Source organism: Lethenteron reissneri, chromosome 39 (assembly GCF_015708825.2).
Source record: "Lethenteron reissneri isolate LAM-NWPU_2019-01 chromosome 39, ASM1570882v1, whole genome shotgun sequence".
In the NCBI taxonomy this organism is placed as follows: domain Eukaryota; kingdom Metazoa; phylum Chordata; class Hyperoartia; order Petromyzontiformes; family Petromyzontidae; genus Lethenteron; species Lethenteron reissneri.
The window spans coordinates 5,711,603-5,731,394 of record NC_083817.1 but is presented as its reverse complement, the minus strand read 5'-3'; the positions used below and the strand labels follow the sequence as shown (position 1 = coordinate 5,731,394).

The 19,792-nt window shown below is 49.8% G+C and overlaps 1 protein-coding gene across 3 annotated transcripts in view; it reads left to right on the top strand.

The window, feature by feature from the left end:
• SLC6A9 (solute carrier family 6 member 9) overlaps positions 1-19,792 on the top strand; it is a 114,321-nt gene that overhangs the window by 53,656 nt on the left and 40,873 nt on the right. For 2 of the 3 annotated variants that reach the window (XM_061567824.1, XM_061567823.1), the window contains exon 3: positions 18,404-18,569. In XM_061567824.1, the coding sequence (XP_061423808.1) occupies positions 18,404-18,569 (166 nt within the window). The remainder of the gene's footprint in view (positions 1-18,403; positions 18,570-19,792) is intronic. The other variant, XM_061567825.1, reaches the window with a different exon arrangement.

Below are 19,792 nucleotides of genomic sequence, written 5' to 3'. Positions count from 1 at the left end.
GGAGTCATTGACCCGGCATCGCTGAGATCCCTCCGAAGTTAGAATCCGGGCTTTCCAGCGTGCTGCGTGGTGAGACCGGGTCCTCGAGTGTAGGCGAGATAATGGTCTTAGCCCGGTGGACAAATGACTGCACAATAATAATAGAAAAAGCATCATATTAACTGTGGGTGTTTTTTTTATCATCAATTTGGCTTGGGGTTTATAAGGGCTTTGAGAATTTGCAGTGTAAATTTCGATTTAAAGCTTTCGTGACTGCAGGGATTCATCTTCTTGGTTCTTTCGGTAAAGTCACGTAGAATGGAAATAATAAAAATAAAACATAATAAAATAATTCTCACGACAGGTCTGTTGAGAAGACTCTGTCTCCTCGACAGACCTGTTCTCCACCTGAGGACGGCTGCTTGCGTTGTGGCCGAAACGTCGTGAGAATTATTCTATTATGTTTTATTTTTATTATTTTATTATTTCCATTCTACGTGACTTTACCGAAAGATACAAGAAGATGAATTTGCAGTGTTTACATAAGGTTATCTCTGAGATCGCAGACGGAATTCTGGGACATTATCTTCCAGGGCACCGGGTGATGCACTGCTCGCTTTTAGTTCCAAACGGGAATCTCTCTCTCCACGTTGCGATGACGCGACGCTCATCGCGAAAAACTGCGATTTGTATGAGAGAGAAAAAGCTGCAGAATTGGACTCAAGCAGACATCATGTATATGTGTGTGTGTACACCATTCGCATGTACGAAATGATATATATCGTGTTAGTGTAGCGTGAGCAATAACATTGTAATTCATGAATTAATTCATGAGCAAGGGGGTCGATTTCAGCTCCAACATTTATTTGCACGAAACGTTGATTTCCAGTTGCAGTCGCCCTGTTTAAACAACACATTCTGGCCAGACAACATTGGTCCAGAGAGTCCACGGGCTTCTGGACTTGCATGGCGCGGGTTGTTATGTCAACCTTTGCTCTGTGGGGGCAGAGAAGGGGGGGTGGGCACGGGGTCCCCCAGTGTCTCGAACTCGACTCCACGCATCTGTGAACGTCTACGCTACGAAACCTTCCTGATTTCCTCTGCCTATGACCGACCGCCTCTATCCCTCCACAAAATCAACCTGCGATCCGCACGTCCTTGGGACGCGACCGTCTGTCCCTCCCCGCCAAACCAACAACACATTTATTCTTATATAGAGCCATGGTCTCTCACGATCCGTCTCTTCCCTTCCCTGTGCTGTACACCGCAATTCATCTCGATTTCTCGCTGTCTCTCTGTCTCAATCCCTCTGCCCCCCCCCTCTTCTCCCTCCGTCGTACCTCAGACACTTCGCTCCCACCTCTCCCCCTCTCTCTCACCTCGTGTTGTGCGCGGTGCCTTTAGCGCCAGAGCGCGTGGATTTGTAGCGTTTATTTTCATTTGTTTGCTGGTGACTTTGTGTGTTTCATAACGAAATCGCCTCCAGTGCTGTTGCTGCTGGCGGCAATAAAAGTTGTTTAACAGTCAAAGTCTCTCACCTCTCTCCCACTGCTTGTCGCTTTCGCTAGATCGTCTCTTTCCGTTTTGCTCTCTCCCCGCCTTATCTCTGTCTCACCTATCTCCCTCCCTCGCCTCCTGTCTCTCTTTTTTTACGATCAATGGAAACAAGAAGATGCTCGGTGTAGATGGCACTTTGCTTCGTTTATCATTTCGTAATTTTTTTTTAAGTAATAACTTTACTTTATGTAAGCGCCCACCTCTCGTTCACTCTCTCGCTCACTCTCTCGTTCTGCACGCAGCCCTTCTCGCAGTCCAACGGCCTCCGACGGGTAGTTCATATCTGCATGCAGAGCTCCCCGTCATCTGCCACCGAGCACACGGCCTCCTCCATCGCCCACTGCTCCTTGAAGGCCGGCACGGCGCTCTCTCTCTCTCTCCTCTCCTGTGCAGGACACACAGCCGGGGGGGGGGCAGAGGGGGGCAGGGGGGGCTGATGCCAGCATCACCGTCGCGTGCAGTGGTGCCGTTCTTCATCGGTGCCATTTCCGCGAGCAGCACTTGCCCCAACAGCCTGTTGCTGGGGGGTGGGGGGGCGTCTTTGCCATTGATGTACCGCGATCCATTTCCCAGGGATGAATCGATTCGCTGTCACGCGATTTTGAAATTGCACGTTTTCGTTTCTTTTTGGTCGGGTCGCACGGTGGGGAGGGAGTGGGGAGGGGGCGAGGAGGGGTGGGGAGTGGGTGGGGAGGGGAGGGGAGGGGGTGGGGAGGGGGAGGGGGTGGGGAGTGGGTGGGGAGGGGTTCCGTGGCCTCCAGTTATTTGCGTCTCCGAGGTCAAGAAAACCCGAGTTCGCCTCCCCTCCATCTCGCTCGGAATATATATATTTAAAAAAAAATCTACAAACGCTCCATCAGCTGACCCCTCGTCACCTCCTCATTCCTGACCCTCGACTCCCTGTCACGCATCCCTGACCCTTGACACCCCCCCCCCCCACATCTCCTCCCTCTACACCGGAGGTGTGAAAAGTTTTTTCCTTACTTAGGGCCGGAGGGGACGGACTTTCGAATACCCCTGACGAGGTCACGCATCGGTTGACAGGGAAGCGAGTTTCACCCTGGGAGTGAATGCGTTGACTGTGAGACGTGGGCTCCACCATTACACGAGAGGTGACTGGCTTGAGCGCGTGCAAGCTCTGAGCGCGGCGTTGTTGCCTGGTCGAAAATGTCCCCCTCGGGTACCCGATTAGTGCGGCCGAGGTGATAGGCCTCCGCCTGCCGTGTGGAGCGAGGTCACGTGACCTACCTGGCCCGTGGGCTGTTGTGCCCCCCCCCACCACCACCACTCTCCACACACGCTTTCCACTCCAAAGACAAAGATCACCCGTATAGCCTCGACAGACGTTTGGGACAAGTGCTGTAAACGAGAAGCACATCTTCTTGGTTCTTTCGGTAAAGTCACGTAGAAGGGAAGTAATAAAATAATAAAAAATAAAACATAATAAAATAATTCTCACGACGTTTCGGCCACAACGCAAGCAGCCGTCCTCAGGTGAATAAACAGGTCTGTCGAGAAGACAGCGTCTGAATGAGAAGCACATATTATGAAGGGCCGACGTGGTATACAAGGAGGTGGGTAGCCAGCACCACGCCCGGCCGCCTTTGTCTCCCAAGTGGCAATGTTTACACCCTGCACCAGGTACTCATTTGAGACTGAGTCGATCTAGGGGAGGCCCAGGAACCGGTTCAGATAATCGTGGCTGGTGCTGGCCGTGAGCGGGAATCTAGCTCGGGTCGATGGGTTTCGTAGCGCAGCGCGCTAACCGCTGCACTGCCGCTCCCCACTACGCACGCCTCCCACTCCTAACCCACACGCACACACGCACACACTTTAATAACTTCTCACCCGGCATAATTTCCTTTGCAGGCAACGTGGCCTGAATGTGAGATGCGTATTTCACGAGCCTCCGTCCTTTTGTTACGCAATGTGTAGCAGTCTCTCTTTAATCCAACGCTCGCGCGCAAAGAGGTGGTATCAAAGTTTAATGTTAGGGCCGCTCATTCCATTTCTAAAACTTTCTTTATTGCAAATATCCCATTTATCCCATTGAGCCAATATGCTTGGACGACAATTTTTTTACAACTAATTTTCTCAAGTAGTTTTTTTTTTCTTTTGCTCCCTTTTGCCAGCTATTACATACGGATCCGAAAAATGACATTGAAAATTGAACAAATGATGACACGTGCGCAGAGAAACGTTGAAGGGGCGTGATATGTCATCTTCCTCGCCTGGTATGCAGGAGGTCGTTGCGTTCGATCCCGACCCTGACGCCTGCTGTATATTTGGAGTTTGCCTATCTCTCTCCTCGTGGTTGCGTGGAATTTTCTTCAGGTCCTCCGGTTTCCCCCCCGCCCCCGCCTCCACCCCCACAGATTTAGAAACATGCATTTAGAGTATTTGGCTGCTATTAATGTCCACGTGATAAACCACTTCATTGAGCTATCACTTGTGTTCAGTTCGCTTCTGAAAAAGAGAGCTGCATAACCCAGTGAGCCTTACCTGGTAAAATAAAAGAGTTTAGTTTTATTTGTATTTTTAAAAACGATTTGCTTACCTTTCCTATACTTTGCAACTCCTATCGTGTTTTTTAAAGTGTTTGTTGATGTAACGTTCTGACCCTTCCCCTACTGGACATGTGAAAAAGAGCTTTATAGCTCATCGGATTCTAAACTAAAACTGTATGTTTTATCTTCTTGGTTCTTTCGGTAAAGTCACGTAGAATGGAAATAATAAAATAAAAAAATAAAACATAATTATAATATATTATATTACTTTGTATTATAAAATAATATCATATATTAGTATATTATTTTGTATTATAAAATAATAAAAATAAAACATAATAATATAATAATATATTATATTATGATATTATTTTGCATTATTTTATTATTTCCATTCTACGTGACTTTACCGAAAGAACCAAGAAGATGAATCCCTGCAGTTACGAAAGCTTTAAATCGAAATGTATGTTTTATTTTAGCAGGTATAACCCACGGATCAATAGAGCTCTTCTTCAGAAGCAACCTGACCATCACAAATGATAGCTTGATGAAGTGGCTAATCGTGTGTAAATGTAGAGCAGCCAATTTCTCTGGATTCCGGTATAAATAAAACATTATGATTCTGAAGGGACAGGGAAAGCATTGGAGGGACATTACGCAGGGTGTGTGGGTACGTTTGAAAAGTCCGTGGGCCTCGGCAGTCCCCGCGTCGCTAGAAAGGGGAACGATGCCAACACTTCTTCTTGGTTCTTTCGGTAAAGTCACGTAGAAGGGAAGTAATAAAATAATAAAAAATAAAACATAATAAAATAATTCTCACGACGTTTCGGCCACAACGCAAGCAGCCGTCCTCAGGTGAAGACCAGGTCTGTCGGGGAGACAGCGCAGCTTCAGACGCTGTCTCCCCGACAGACTTCCCTTCTACGTGACTTTACCGAAAGAACCAAGAAGATGAATCCCTGCAGTCACGAAAGCTTTAAATCGAAAGATGCCAACACTTCTCGCTGGAAGGGCAGCACCAGGAACTCACGTCCAAGAGGGGACGCTCCCCTCGCCAGAGACGGAGCGATGGAATCAGCTCGCGTTTAGATCGTCGCGACGTCAGCGGAATCATCACCGGCCAATGATGCCGGTGATGATTTAAGCCTTTTCGTCACCGCAGCGTAATATTTGGACAACGCTGCTGTTTGCGGCGGTGTGACCGGACGCTGCACTCATCCCCGTATTTGTCTCTCCCGGTGCCCGTGCACAAACATCGCATGGAACAGACCCAGGTGCTATCAGTTAACCCATCGCCCACTCACACGCGCGCACACACTGATCCCCCGCATAGCCTTTAGACTGTTGAGGAAAGTGCTGGTAGCGTGCGCCTATTCACGCTGGGACCAGAACAATACCTCCTCCCCCACGACCACCACCACCACGTGGTGATGTTTACACACCGCACCAGTTACACATTTAAGGCTGAGTCAACCAGGCGAGGTGGTGTACCGAGTGAGAGCAAGGGCTCACTGGCAGAGCAGGTCACGGGGCAGACTCAGATGACCGGCAGATGCACCAACGCGTTACGTGTTCGCCGCCCGGCGCTTCGCTCGTCGTTGTGAGCGTCGCTCCTCCGCCCTCCGTTGTTAGCGGAGGACGACCGCATCCAACTGCCCAGTAGCTTCCTCCACGAGCCTCCTCCTTCACACACACATGCACACATACGCACATACATCCCCGTATAGACTTAACAGACTGTTGTGGCAAGTGCTGTTAGCGAGCACCTATAAAGGCCGGCACTGCACGCGAGGGGGTGGGTGGCCAACCCGACCGCCTTTGTCTTCCTAGTGGCGATGTTTACGCACCAGTAACTCATGTTGAGGCTGAGTCGACCTAGGGGAGGCCCAGGACCGGTTCAAATAATCGTCACACCGGTGTTGACCGTGAGTGAGAATCGAACCCGGGTCGCCGGGTTCGTAGCACAGCGCGTTAACCGCTACACTACCGCTTCCCCCACACGCACACGTACACACACACACACACACGCACACACACACACACACGTACACACACGTACACACACGTACACACACACGCACACACATACGCACACACACACACACGCACACACACACACACGTACACACGCACACACACACGCACACACACGCACACGTACACACGCACACGCACACACACACGCACACACACACACACGTACACACACGCACACACACACGCACACACACACACGCACACACACACACGTACACACACACGCACAAAAAGATAAAGACCCCCCGTATAGCCTTAACAGACTGTAGGGGCAAGTGCTGTTAGCGAGCACCTATGAAGGCCGGAACGGTACACGAGGGGGTGGGTGGCCAGCACCACGTCCGACCGCCTTTGTCTCCCCAGTGGCGATGTTTACACACCGCACCAGGTACTCATTTAAGGCTGAGTCGACCTAAGGGAGGCCCAGGACCGGTTCAGATAATCGTCACTGGTGTTAGCCGTGAGCGGGAATCGAACCCGAGTTGCCAGGTTCATAGCGCAGCGCGCTAACCGCTACACACGCACACACACACACGTACACACACACACGTACACACGCACACACGTACACACACACGTACACGCACACACACGTACACACACGCACACACACGTACACGCACACGTACACGCACACACGTACACACACACGTACACGTACACACACACACACGTACACACGCACACACGTACACACACACGTACACGCACACACACGTACACACACGCACACACACGTACACGCACACGTACACACGCACACACACACGTACACACACACACGTACACACACACACATGGATTGACAGTTTAACTCATGGGCCCATCGTTGTGATTTTTTTCCGCGAGTCGGAGGCTTTGTGCAATTCATTAATTGATCAACAAACTCCAAATCCATAGATAATTAATTTAAAAAAAACAATTACAGACAGACATGCTGCGTGACGAGGGCTCGTAATGCAGGTCGCTTCACAAACCCCGTTGACAACCCACTGATGGATGGACGTCTTCCCTCTCCGTGCGTGTCACGGTGAGTAACCACGCTGCAATGAGAGATTGTGCGAATATGAATGTTGATCTGTGATCCACGCAACCTCGGTGCCAACCCGCTGGATCACACACAATTGGGGATTTTTTCCAATACGCGTGTTGTGTTTGAATTATTCATGCGTCTTTGATTAAAACAAAATTATTTGTGAGTCCGTGAGCCTTTATGTGAGTCTATAGGTCTCTGCGTGAGTCGATGGCTCTGCATGTGAGTCTACGGGTAATTTTCGTGTGGATGACGGTGTACAAAACAACTGCAGTTGTACATTGAGGTGGTGAAGCCAGAGGATTGCGTCCAGAGTAGCGAGCTGGTGGCATTGCTGTAATGATGATGATGATCACTCCTCACTTAAATTTCGATTTAAAGCTTTCGTGACTGCAGGGATTCATCTTCTTGGTTCTTTCGATAAAGTCACGTAGAATGAAAATAATAAAATAATAAAAATAAAACATAACAAAATAATTCTCACGACGTTTCGGCAACAACGCAAGCAGCCGTCCTCAGGTGAAGTCTGAATGACTCTGTCTTCTCGACAGACCTGTTCTTCACCTGAGGACGGCTGCTTACGTTGTGGCCGAAACGTCGTGAGAATCATTTCATTATGTTTTATTATTTTTATTGTTTTTATTCTACGTGACTTTACCGAAAAAAACAAGATGATCACTCCTCACTTGTATTTGTGAATCGGAACTCGTTCGATATCTCATAGTTCTGTTCTACGTCACCGTACACTGCCGGAAATTGTTTAACATTTTCTATTCGTCCGTCCGTCCGTGTGAGTGAGTGTGCGCCACGGTGGCTAGGAGATGTTAACTATCTCGCCTGGTACGCAGGAGGTCGTGGGTTTGATCCCGACCCTGACACCTGCTGTATATTTGGAGTCTGTGTGTCTCTCTCTCATCATCACGGTGGCTAGGAGATGTTAACTACCTCGCCTGGTACGCAGGAGGTCGTGGGTTAGCACCCGACCCTGACACCTGCTGTATATTTGGAGTTTGCGTGTCTCTCTCTCTTATCATCATCACGGTGGCTAAGAGATGTTAACTACCTCGCCTGGTACGCAGGAGGTCGTGGGTTTGCACCCGACCCTGACACCTGCTGTATATTTGGAGTTTGCGTGTCTCTCTTATCATCATCACCGTGGCTAGGAGATGTTAACTACCTCGCCTGGTATGCAGGAGGTCGTGGGTTTGCACCCGACCCTGACACCTGCTGTGTATTTGGAGTTTGCGTGTCTCTCTCTCTTATCATCATCACGGTGGCTAGATGTTAACTACCTCGCCTGGTACGCAGGAGGTCGTGGGCTTGCACCCGACCCTGACACCTGCTGTTTATTTGGAGTTTGCGTGTCTCTCTCTCATCATCACGGTGGCTAGGAGATGTTAACTACCTCGCCTGGTACGCAGGAGGTCGTGGAATTCTATCTCGATCCTGACGCCTGCTTCTTATTTGGAGTCTAAGTGTCTCTCTTATCACCCACCCTGACAATGACGTCACTCACCCACCTCGACAACGACGTCACTCACCCACCTCGACAATGACGTCACTCACCCACCTCGACAACGACCCACAAGCTGCTATTGTCCCTAGACAGGTCTTGTAGGGGTCCCGCAAAGCGGTGAATGTGGGGAGAGGCGGGGGGGGGGTGAGAGATGTAGGCGGAGTGAGAGTGGGGGGCTGTGGCTGTGGGTGAGAGTGGGGGGCTGTGAGAGTGGGGGGCTGTGGGTGAGAGTGAGGGGCTGTGGTTGTGGGTGAGAGTGAGATGTGTGTGGTTTATGTGTGGTGTGTCGTGTGTGGTGTGTGTGGTGTGTGTGTGTGGTGTGTGTGTGGTGTGTGGTGTGTGTGTGTAGTGTGTGTGTGGTGTGTGTGTGTGGTGTGTGTGGTGTGTGTGTGGTGTGGTGTGGGTAGTGTGTGTGTGGTGTGGGTAGTGTGTGTGTGTAGTGTGTGTGGTGTGGGTAGTGTGTGGTGTGTGTGGTGTGTGTGTGGTGTGTGTGTGGTGTGTGTGTGGTGTGTGGTGTGTAGTGTGTGGTGTGTGTGTGGTGTGTTTGTGTAGTGTGTGTGTGGTGTGTGTGTGTGTGGTGTGTGTGTGGTGTGGTGTGGGTAGTGTGTGTGTGGTGTGGGTAGTGTGTGTGTGTAGTGTGTGTGGTGTGGGTAGTGTGTAGTGTGTGTGGTGTGGGTAGTGTGTGGTGTGTGTGTGGTGTGTGTGTGGTGTGTGTAGTGTGTGTAGTGTGTGTGTAGTGTGTGTGTGGTGTGTGTGTAGTGTGTGTGTGGTGTGTGGGTAGTGTGTGTGTGGTGTGGATAGTGTGTGTGTGTAGTGTGTGTGGTGTGGTGTGGGTAGTGTGTGTGTGTAGTGTGTGTGGTGTGGTGTGTGGGTAGTGTGTGTGTGGTGTGGGTAGTGTGTGGTGTGTGTGTGGTGTGATGTGGGTAGTGTGTGTGTGGTGTGTGGTGTGTGTGTGGTGTGGTGTGGGTAGTGTGTGTGTGGTGTGTGTAGTGTGTGTAGTGTGTGTGTGGTGTGTGTGTGGTGTGTGCACTGCGTGCAATGTTGGAGAGCGGCGGTGGTAACCGCGGCTCGCGCACTGTGCTGCGACCCCAGTTGCCTGACAAATCTTCCCAGCGATCAGTGACTTCAGTGATATCACGACCGGTCCCAGGCCGGCCCCCACCCACCCCTTCCATCGTCTCGGTCGACTCAGCCTCAAATATGCGTGAACGTCGGCGGCTCATAGAGGCCAGCAGGCGTGCCGCCGTGATGCCCTCGACAGGGGCCCGCTCAAGGCACTCGCGCTCAGCGGTCTCTTAAAGGCTGCACGGGGGTGGGATCGAATCGCCGGCTCTTGTGATGAGAGATAGAGTTTGGGGGGGGGGGGGGGGGTGCGCGTTAAAGTCACGTAGGTAAAACATTAAAATTACGTGACTTTACCGAAAAAAAACCTAAGAATATGAATCCTTGCAGTCACGAAAGCTTCAAATCTAGAATTGATGCGCGTAACATTTCCCAACAAGGTCCATTGCTTCACTCGTTCCCAGCAGTGCCCCAGCTACCGCGTTGTGAGATCTCGAGTCTGCCCGCCTCTGCCCGTAATCGCATCGAGACACCCAAGGGGGGTGGCATTGGCGTGCGGGCACGTGGCCACGGAGGCCGATATTAAAACAAAGAGCATCAGCAAAACCGTGCTGTGTGTGCGTGTGGTAAACCGCTAGAGTGCCCGTGGTTCTTCACGTTTCCTGCATATATATAAATGCATAGGGGTTTGATGAAGCAACGTAGTTGTAACGTACGTGCCCGGGCTTCAATTGTGTTTTCGATGATTTACCTTCTGAACAAATCTGTCCACGTCTCGCACGCCCACGGGATGTTTCGTGCACCACCAGGTTAAGAACCAATGGCCCTTCCGAAAGACGAACCTTCAACTAATCTTCGATGTATATTCCTTGGGTCTTTCGGTGAAGTCACGGAGATGGGTTCAATGAAAATAACAAAAAACTACGACGTTTCGATCGCATCACAAGTGGACGTCCTGATGACGTCCTGATGACGGACGCTTGTGTTGCGATCGAAACGTCGTCGTTTTTTGTTATTTTTAGTTATTTTCGTTGAACCTATCTACGTGACTTTTCCTGAAAGACGCAAAGAATATGAATTCCTGCAGTCAACGAAAGTTTTAGTTCAAGATTTAATCTTAGATTTAGTTTAAAAATAAATATGATGATATATTTCTTGAATGTTATTAAACCCATTAGTTATCAAAGCCCTTATCGTGCATATGATACTTTGCTCATACAATGTTGTTGTTAATCATAACGCCGATAGTAATCCTGGCAGATTATCTGCAGGTGCCACGCGAATGCTGCGCGCGTGCTCGTCATGGGTGGCGAGACGCTGTCGCTTTTTATCGGCTTTGGCGTCACACCCCACGTCAGGCGAATGACTTGGGCTCGTCAATAACAATCATTGATTGTATAATCGAAGCGTTTAGCACGAGACAGAGCCATGTGTAACTTTAGGCTGATCCTGCCCTTTCGTATGGAAACGTGACATTTTGTAAGATTACATGGACACTGGGTGGCTCAAAAGCCAGGACGCATGGGCTATTATAATCATGTGAACACATCACACGGGTTATTTTATTTCGTTTAGCCAAATGTTCAAACTGACTCCCATTGACATCAGTGCAGTGGAAAGACAATCACTGCCAATGGTGGTGGACGCTGTGCTGGTAAAGACGGATTTGTTGTTGGTTGTGGTGGTTTTAGTGGTGGTGGTGGTGGCGGCGGCAGTGGTGGTGGTGTTGATGTTGGTAGTGCTGATAACGGCGTTGGGGATTTTAGTGGTTCTAGATTTGAAGCTTTCGTGACTGCAAGGATTCATATTCTGAGGTTTTATTTGAATTTATTTTTATTTAACTTTTATTAATTTTACATTTTTACCTACGTGACTTTACCGAAAAAACCTAAGAATAAGATTTTAGTGGTGCCAATTTCGGTGGTGGTGGTGGTGGTTTTGTGTTTGGTGGTGATCGTGGTGGCTCTGGAAGTAGTGGTAGCAGTGGTGGTTGTTGTTTTGGTGGTGGTGGTGGTGGTGATTCTGACCACCCACCCCCTCCTTCGCGTACCGTGCCGGCCTTCATAGGGGTCGTGGTGATTTTGTTGTTGTTGTTGTTGGTGGCGGTAGTGGTGGCGGTAGTGGTGGTGGTAGTGGAGTGGCGAAATTACGGCTGGGGATAAGCGATGGGGTTGTGCTCTTGCCTTGAGATGGAAGCTGGGGGCTGGGGGGTGATGTGTGTGGTGGGGGAGTGTGTGTGTGGGGGGGGGAGGGTGGTGAGGACGGGGGCGAGTCTACGACTTGACAGATTGCTCATAACGCTTCCCACCATCGCCCGAAGCATCGCACCATCAATCAACGTCGACGGCTCGAACGCGGCCCGTGACTCGCCACCGTCTCCGGCTGGGCAGCCTCGCTCTGCACGGCGACAGCAGCGAACGCCGCGTAACAAAAAGAAAAAATATAGTTTAAAAATAATTGTTTGTACTTTTTGGTTCTTTCGGTAAAGTCACGTGGGTATAAAATAGAATGAAGCACGACATTTCGGGCGCAACACAAGCGTCCGTCATCAGCGCCCGAAGCGTCGTGATTTATTTTATTTTTCTACCCACGTGACTTTAGCGAAAGAGCCAAAGAGTATGGATTCCTGCAGTCACGAAAGCTTCAAATCAATCATTGTTTAGTTTGAATTCTGGTTTAAGTGGCCGGGGAAAGTCGTCACGTTTGAAGGAAGATGTAAACCGCTTTGTGAACAAATGATGGGACGATAAAAAAAAATCACGTATTACGCAAAGGATGATGTAACAATCACCAACGGGCGTTCCTAATCAGAAGTCTTTAATCAGCTGCACAGAAGCCGAAAGGTATCTGTCAGGGCAAAACGCAAATGCTTGTTTGAAAATGCACTTCGTGTTTTGTTAAGCTGGATTGTGTCTTCTTCACCTTCAGCGTGGTCCTTTGATCAATGTGGCTGGTTTCCTCTTGCCTAAGTCCCTAACAGCAACGGAACTTTACACCACAGGTTCATTACTCAACTAAAACTATTAACTTTTTATTATTTTACCAGGTAAGGTCCCACTGAGCTACGCAGCTCTTTTGCAGAAGCGACCTGGCCACAAATGATAGCTGAACAAAGTGGCTTATCACGTGGACATTTATAGCAGCCAAATACTCTACAGGCATGTCGATTCTACATTTGGAGGGACAAAAACCAGAGCAGCCGGAGAAAAAAATCTACTCAACTACGGGGAGAGATCTTCTTGGTTCTTTCGGTAAAGTCACGTAGAAGGGAAGTAATAAAATAATAAAAATAAAACATAATAAAATAATTCTCACGACGTTTCGGCCACAACGGGGAGAGACACGTAGACTCCAAGTATACACGTTCTCCCCGTGGTGGCGTGGATCAGGGTCTGGATCGCTCCCACGACCTCATGTACACCAGGCTACTGGACATATGTGAACAAGAGCTTGATAGCTTATAGGATTGCTCCAGGCAGTTAACATCTCGTTACCGGGACACCCCCATATCGGATCATCGTTGCGAGCGTTATTATTATGCAGCCGCCTCCTCCACGCCCCTTGTTAAAGACAAACGGATGGATAGATGAACAGAGCTGATGGCAAACCCACTTTCAACCAAAGCATTACAATTTCACAGATCCTATCTCTTGGGCTACGCACCTAGGCTGTGGTGTGTCCCAGGCTGACCTGTGCGAGTTATAGAATGCCGACAATGAGGTGGTGGTGGTGGGTTGGCTCAGACGTGGAGCCGGCACCGCTGAGATCACTCGTTAATAATCCTGCGGAGGGAGCTGGTAGGAACGTTGGGTTGCTCGGTCAATGGCCAGGGTCAACGGCGGCGTGGTGTATTTCGCAAATATGCCCGACTGTGAGGGCGGGCACAAGCCGGCGTGAGTAGGTTACACGTTTAAGGGCACCACGGGGTGACCAGCCCCTCCCCATCCAGCCCCTCCCCACCCTCCCCTCACCACCCAGCCCCACCCCTCCCATTTTTGGATGCACGACCGATGTACGGACGGACACAATAATCCCCTGTGGGCTGGTGTAACCAGGAGGTTCCTACCAGTACCAGAGTCTCGAGTGTAGCGGATTGATTGTCTTAGCCCGGTCACCATTTACTTCACGAAAAAACACATTTTAAAAACCCCACTTTGTTAAATTTGGTTCATATGTGCTTAATGAAATGTGCAGTGGACACCTGCTGGCTATCTACCCATAGATTGTGATGTTGATGATGACGACGACGATGCACTTAATTTGGCTAAATTCTCGCGCTGAAAATTAAAAGACGAAAAAGGAAGAGCTTTTGATTGCAATGAGCAATCTTTGCCGGGCATTAACACCGCGTATCTGTCACAGAATCTGTATTTATACCGGAGGAATCCGATGAGCTATGAAGCTCTTTGTTCACATATGTCAAGTAGATGGCGGGTCAAATCTAGTTTCGTGGCGTCATCTTCCGAGGGACGTTCTCTAAACAGGAGGCGGTGCCCCAGGAGGTCCCGGTAGGAATCGCCTCCGTCCGTCTTGATGGCACGATGCCATGGGGCGCCGTTGGGATCTAACTCTGGGGAAACGTACGTACGTGCACTGCACGAGGCTATCATCAGGGTCGGCGGATCGCATGGTGATGGGAATCACGGTTCTTGAATCTCCGGCATTTTGGCTAATTTTGTTATAAAAACGCTATTATTTTTTCTTCATTTACCACGTAAGGCCCACTGAGCTGTTTAGCTATTTTTCAGAAGCGACGAAGTGGCTTAACGTCACGTGGAAATTGATAGCAGCCAAATACTTTAAACGCACGTTGATTCTGAATGCGGGGGGGAAAACCGGAGGACCTGGAGAAAAATCCACGTGACCACTGGGAGAACATGCAAACTCCAAATAAACAGCAGCAGGCGTCAAGGGTCGGGATCGAACCCACGACCTCCTGTACACCAGGCGAGGTAGTTAACATCTCCTAGCCACCGTGATGATGATGATGATGGAGAGAGAGAGAGGGACATGCAAACTCCAAATATACAGCAGCAGGCGTCAGGGTCGGGATCGAACCCACGACCTCCTGCATACCAGGTGAGTGCGTTAACATCGCTCCACCACGGTGCCCTATTAACTGCAATTGGGGGGGGAGGGAGATTATGGGCTTAGTCGACGCCCGAGCCAGGGTTTGAACTCGTGACCTTCCGATTGTGGAGGCCGTTGAGGCTATACGGGGGATCGTTGCGGTGGTGAGTGGCGTGCGTGGGAGGCCGGATTTTTCACGTCTCGCCACCACCAGCACCACTGCAGCTGTGATCTACCTCGCTCCGAGTTGCATCGCCACCTCACACGGCACCCTGCCGCCTGCTCGCTGCTGCTGCTGCTGCCGTTTCCGCTAATTTACAGCGGTGACGTTTATTCATTTATATGATGCCTCTTTATTGCGTTTGCCCGTGGCTGTGCATTTCACTGCGGGGATATAAAAAAAAAACAATAACAAACCTCTACTCATTCGCCCGCTCGCTAGCCTGTCCGCTAGCCCGCCCGCCCGCCTGCTCGCTCTCTCGCTGCCAACTTTGTATTTAATATTTTTTTTGACGACGAAATTCGCTTTTTTTTTCAAACTCCCGGAAAAGTATTTTTTTTTTACCGCATTCGTGCGTTGCTATTCCCAAAAGCAACCACGGCAATTTCCGCTTCAGAAGCGACACTCGCCAAAATGTGGCTCGCCTTACCCCCGCGTAATTGAGATGTTAGAGATTATCTCTGATGGATACATCTACGATATCATCACTTTTTAAATGAAATTGGCCAAACATATCAACGCAGACATCTAGTTATTAGGAAGCCACTGGAGCTATGCACTTTTAAATCTATATTGAAAACTCTTTTCTCTAAAACAGCGTTTTGTGTTTAGTTTCTTGTCCTTTCCCCGCACTTCCGATTAGCGCGGTTTGGCTACGTACGGTGCGAAAGAAGTTCAACAAACATCTCAATGCTGAAGAAGAGGCTGGAGACTCTGATCTTAATTTATATGTTTAGAGCGCCTTAAATCAAGGCGCTTGACGTAATTTAAAAAACGCTACCAGCACGAAATGTTTTATAGGGCAGGAGCGTGCTAGGGCTGATGAATGGGTGGCCAAGATAGAGGGCACCTGGGGGTTCGGGAAGAGTAGGGGAGGGTTGGAGGGAGGGAAGAGGAAGACTATTTTACTATTTGTATTACCAGGCAAGGCTCACTGAGCTATATACCCATTTTATTTGGAAGCGACCTGGTCACAAATGATAGCCTAGTGAATTGGCCTATCGTGTGGAAATGCATAGCAGTCAAATACTCTAAAGGCATGTTTCTAAATGTGGAGGGGAAAACCGGAGGACCTGGGAAAAAATCCACTCATCCACAGGGAGACAGAGAGAGAGAGACACGCAAACTCGAAATATACGGCAGGTGTCAGGGTCTGGATCGAACCAACGACCTATTGTATTCCATCTTCTTGGTTCTTTCGATAAAGTCACGTAGAAGGGAAATAATAAAATAATGGAACGCTGTCTTTCCGACAGCTCTGTTTCTTCACCTGAGGACGGCTGCTTGTGTTGTGGCCGAAACGTCGTGAGCATTTTTATTTTATAATGTTTTACTTTTATAATTTTATTATTTCCCTTCTACGTGACTTTACCGAAAGAACCAATAAGATGAATCCCTGTAGTCACGAAAGCTTTAAATCGATATTGTATACCAGGCGAGGTAGTTAACATCTCCTAGCCACCGTGGTGCCCTATGGAGAAGATGTGAGCGTTAAGAGATGAACAGGAGGAGGTCAAGGTCTTAATGTACAAGCGAAGTGATGCCTTGTCCGAATGAAACAAGGAACATTTACTGCTAACTGTTATTGCTGCGATAAACACCTTGAATGAAGGTGACATCAACATAATTGATATTACGAACGCATTATACCCAAACGATGAAACGTGAGCGTTGTATATTTTTGTGGAAATCTATTTGTGCTGATACACCACTGTCAACGCAGTGCCATAATGTTGACATGTTTGCACTATTTACCTGCGACTGTGTCAGTGAAATTGGACAACGCGGTGTGTATCACACGTCCAGTATGTAAACACTCGCCATAGGTCGTGTTGTATATTTGGACGATTGCCCAAAATTATGAAATCACAGCACAGCTGTTCCCTCAACAGATGCCAGTCATGACTAAATGTCTGCGCATCGGATCGGAAATACGTTGTATATTTAGGCCAACACATCTCTTGACATGTTCAAAGCGTTGGGAGAAAAAAAACCCAAACTGAATTTGTTTAACTGGCAACTGATGAGACTCACAAAGTCGAAACGGGCCCACAGTTTGACAACTTAAGCTAACGCTGGTTCACAATGCCCATCGGCCGACGGATTGCATTTTAATTTCTCAATCCCAGTCTTCGTGACAGTCCGGTTCACCTTTTGTGCTCTTACCAACATTTTCCATTCGTGTGCAAAACCGAGCGAGTACACACGCTCCACGGACCAGATGATTGCTATTCGTGGCATGCTGTACCGGGTCATACGGACTGGAGTCGAGGAAAATTGGATGACGTTTTAAGTTTGACGTTTTTTCGTGGCGCGCTGTTTAATTGTGGTGTGATGCTGTGGTGTGATGCTGTGTTTGTGACGCTGTATCATTGTGGTGTGATGATGTGATGCGACTCTGTGCTGCTATGCTGCGGCGTGACTCGCTGTGTTGTTTTGTCGTGACGCTGTGTTGTGACGCGCTGTGTCATTGTGGTGTGATGCTGTGGTGTGATGCTGTGTTTGTGACCCTGTATCGTTGTGGTGTGATGATGCGATGCGACCCTGTGCTGCTATGCTCCAGCATGACTCGCTGTGTTGTTTTGTCGTGACGCTGTGTTGTGACGCGCTGTATCGTTGTGGTGTGATGCTGTGGTGTGATGCTGTGTTTGTGACGCTGTATCATTGTGGTGTGATGATGTGATGCGACTCTGTGCTGCTATGCTGCGGCGTGACTCGCTGTGTTGTTTTGTCGTGACGCTGTGTTGTGACGCGCTGTGTCGTTGTGGTGTGACGCTGTGGTGTGACGCTGTGTTGTGACACGCTGTGTCATTGTGGTGTGATGATGCAATGCGACCTTGTGCTGCTATGCTGCGGCATGACTCGCTGTGTTGTTTTGTCGTGACGCTGTGTTGTGACGCGCTGTGTCGTTGTGGTGTGACGCTGTGGTGTGATGCTGTGTTTGTGACGCTGTATCGTTGTGATGATGCGATGCGACTCTGTGCTGCTATGCTGCGGCGTGACTCGCCGTGTTGTTTTGTCGTGACGCTGTGTTGTGATGCGCTGTGTCGTTGTGGTGTGACGCTGTGGTGTGATGCTGTGTTTGTGACGCTGTATCGTTGTGGCGTGATGATGCGATGCGACTCTGTGCTGCTATGCTGCGGCATGACTCGCTGTGTTGTTTTGTCGTGACGCTGTGTTGTGACGCGCTGTATCGTTGTGGTGTGATGATGCAATGCGACCTTGTGCTGCTATGCTGCGGCATGACTCGCCGTGTTGTTTTGTCGTGACGCTGTGTTGTGACACGCTGTGTCATTGTGGCGTGATGATGCAATGCGACCTTGTGCTGCTATGCTGCGGCATGACTCGCCGTGTTGTTTTGTCGTGACGCTGTGTTGTGACGCGCTGTCTCGTTGTGGTGTGATGCTGTGGTGTGGCGGTAGCAGAATGGTGGTGTGGCTCTCGAGGGCCGGGTGGCGAGCCAGGATGAGAACGCGAAACGGGGAAACTGGTCGAACCAAATCGAGTTCATCCTCACGAGCATCGGCTACGCGGTTGGCCTCGGGAACGTGTGGCGCTTCCCCTACCTCTGCTACCGCAACGGTGGAGGTAACGTGAACACCATACCACACACACCTCACCACCGCACGCACCGGACCACACACCTCACCACCACACGCATCATACCACATACCTCACCACCACATACATCATACCACACACACCTCACCACCACACGAGGTAATGTGAACACCATGCCACACACACCTCACCACCACACGCATCATACCAAACACACCTCACCACCACACGCATCATACCACACACCTCGCCACCACACGCACTGGAACACACACCTCACCACCACACACACCATACCACACACCTCACCACCACACGCATCATACCACATACCTCACCACCACACGCATCATACCAAACACACCTCACCACCACACGCATCATACCACACACCTCGCCACCACACGCACTGGAACACACACCTCACCACCACACACACCATACCACACACCTCACCACCACACACACCATACCACACACCTCACCACCACACACACCATACCACACACCTCACCACCACACGCATCATACCACACACATCTCACCACCACACACCCCTCACCACCACAAGCACCATACCACACACACCTCACCACCACACACCCCTCACCACCACACACCCCTAACCACCACAAGCACCATACCACGCACACCTCACCACCACACGCACCATACCACACACACCTCACCACCACACACACCATACCACACACACCTCACCACCACACCTCACCATACCACATACACCTCACCATACCACCACACACACCATACCACACACACCTCACCACCACACACACCATACCAAACACACCTCACCACCACACCTCACCATACCACATACACCTCACCATACCACCACACACACCATACCACACACACCTCACCACCACACACCCCTCACCACCACACACCCCTAACCACCACAAGCACCATACCACGCACACCTCACCACCATCCCTGACCATATCACATACACCTCACCATACCACCACACACACCATACCACACACCCCTCACCACCACCCCTCACCATACCACCACACCTCACCACCACACCTCACCATACCACCACACCTCACCATACCACATGCACCATACCACCACACCTCACCATACCACATGCACCATACCACCACACCTCACCATACCACCACACCTCACCATACCACATACACCTCACCACCACATACACCTCACCATACCACCACACCTCACCATACCACACACACCTCACCATACCACACACA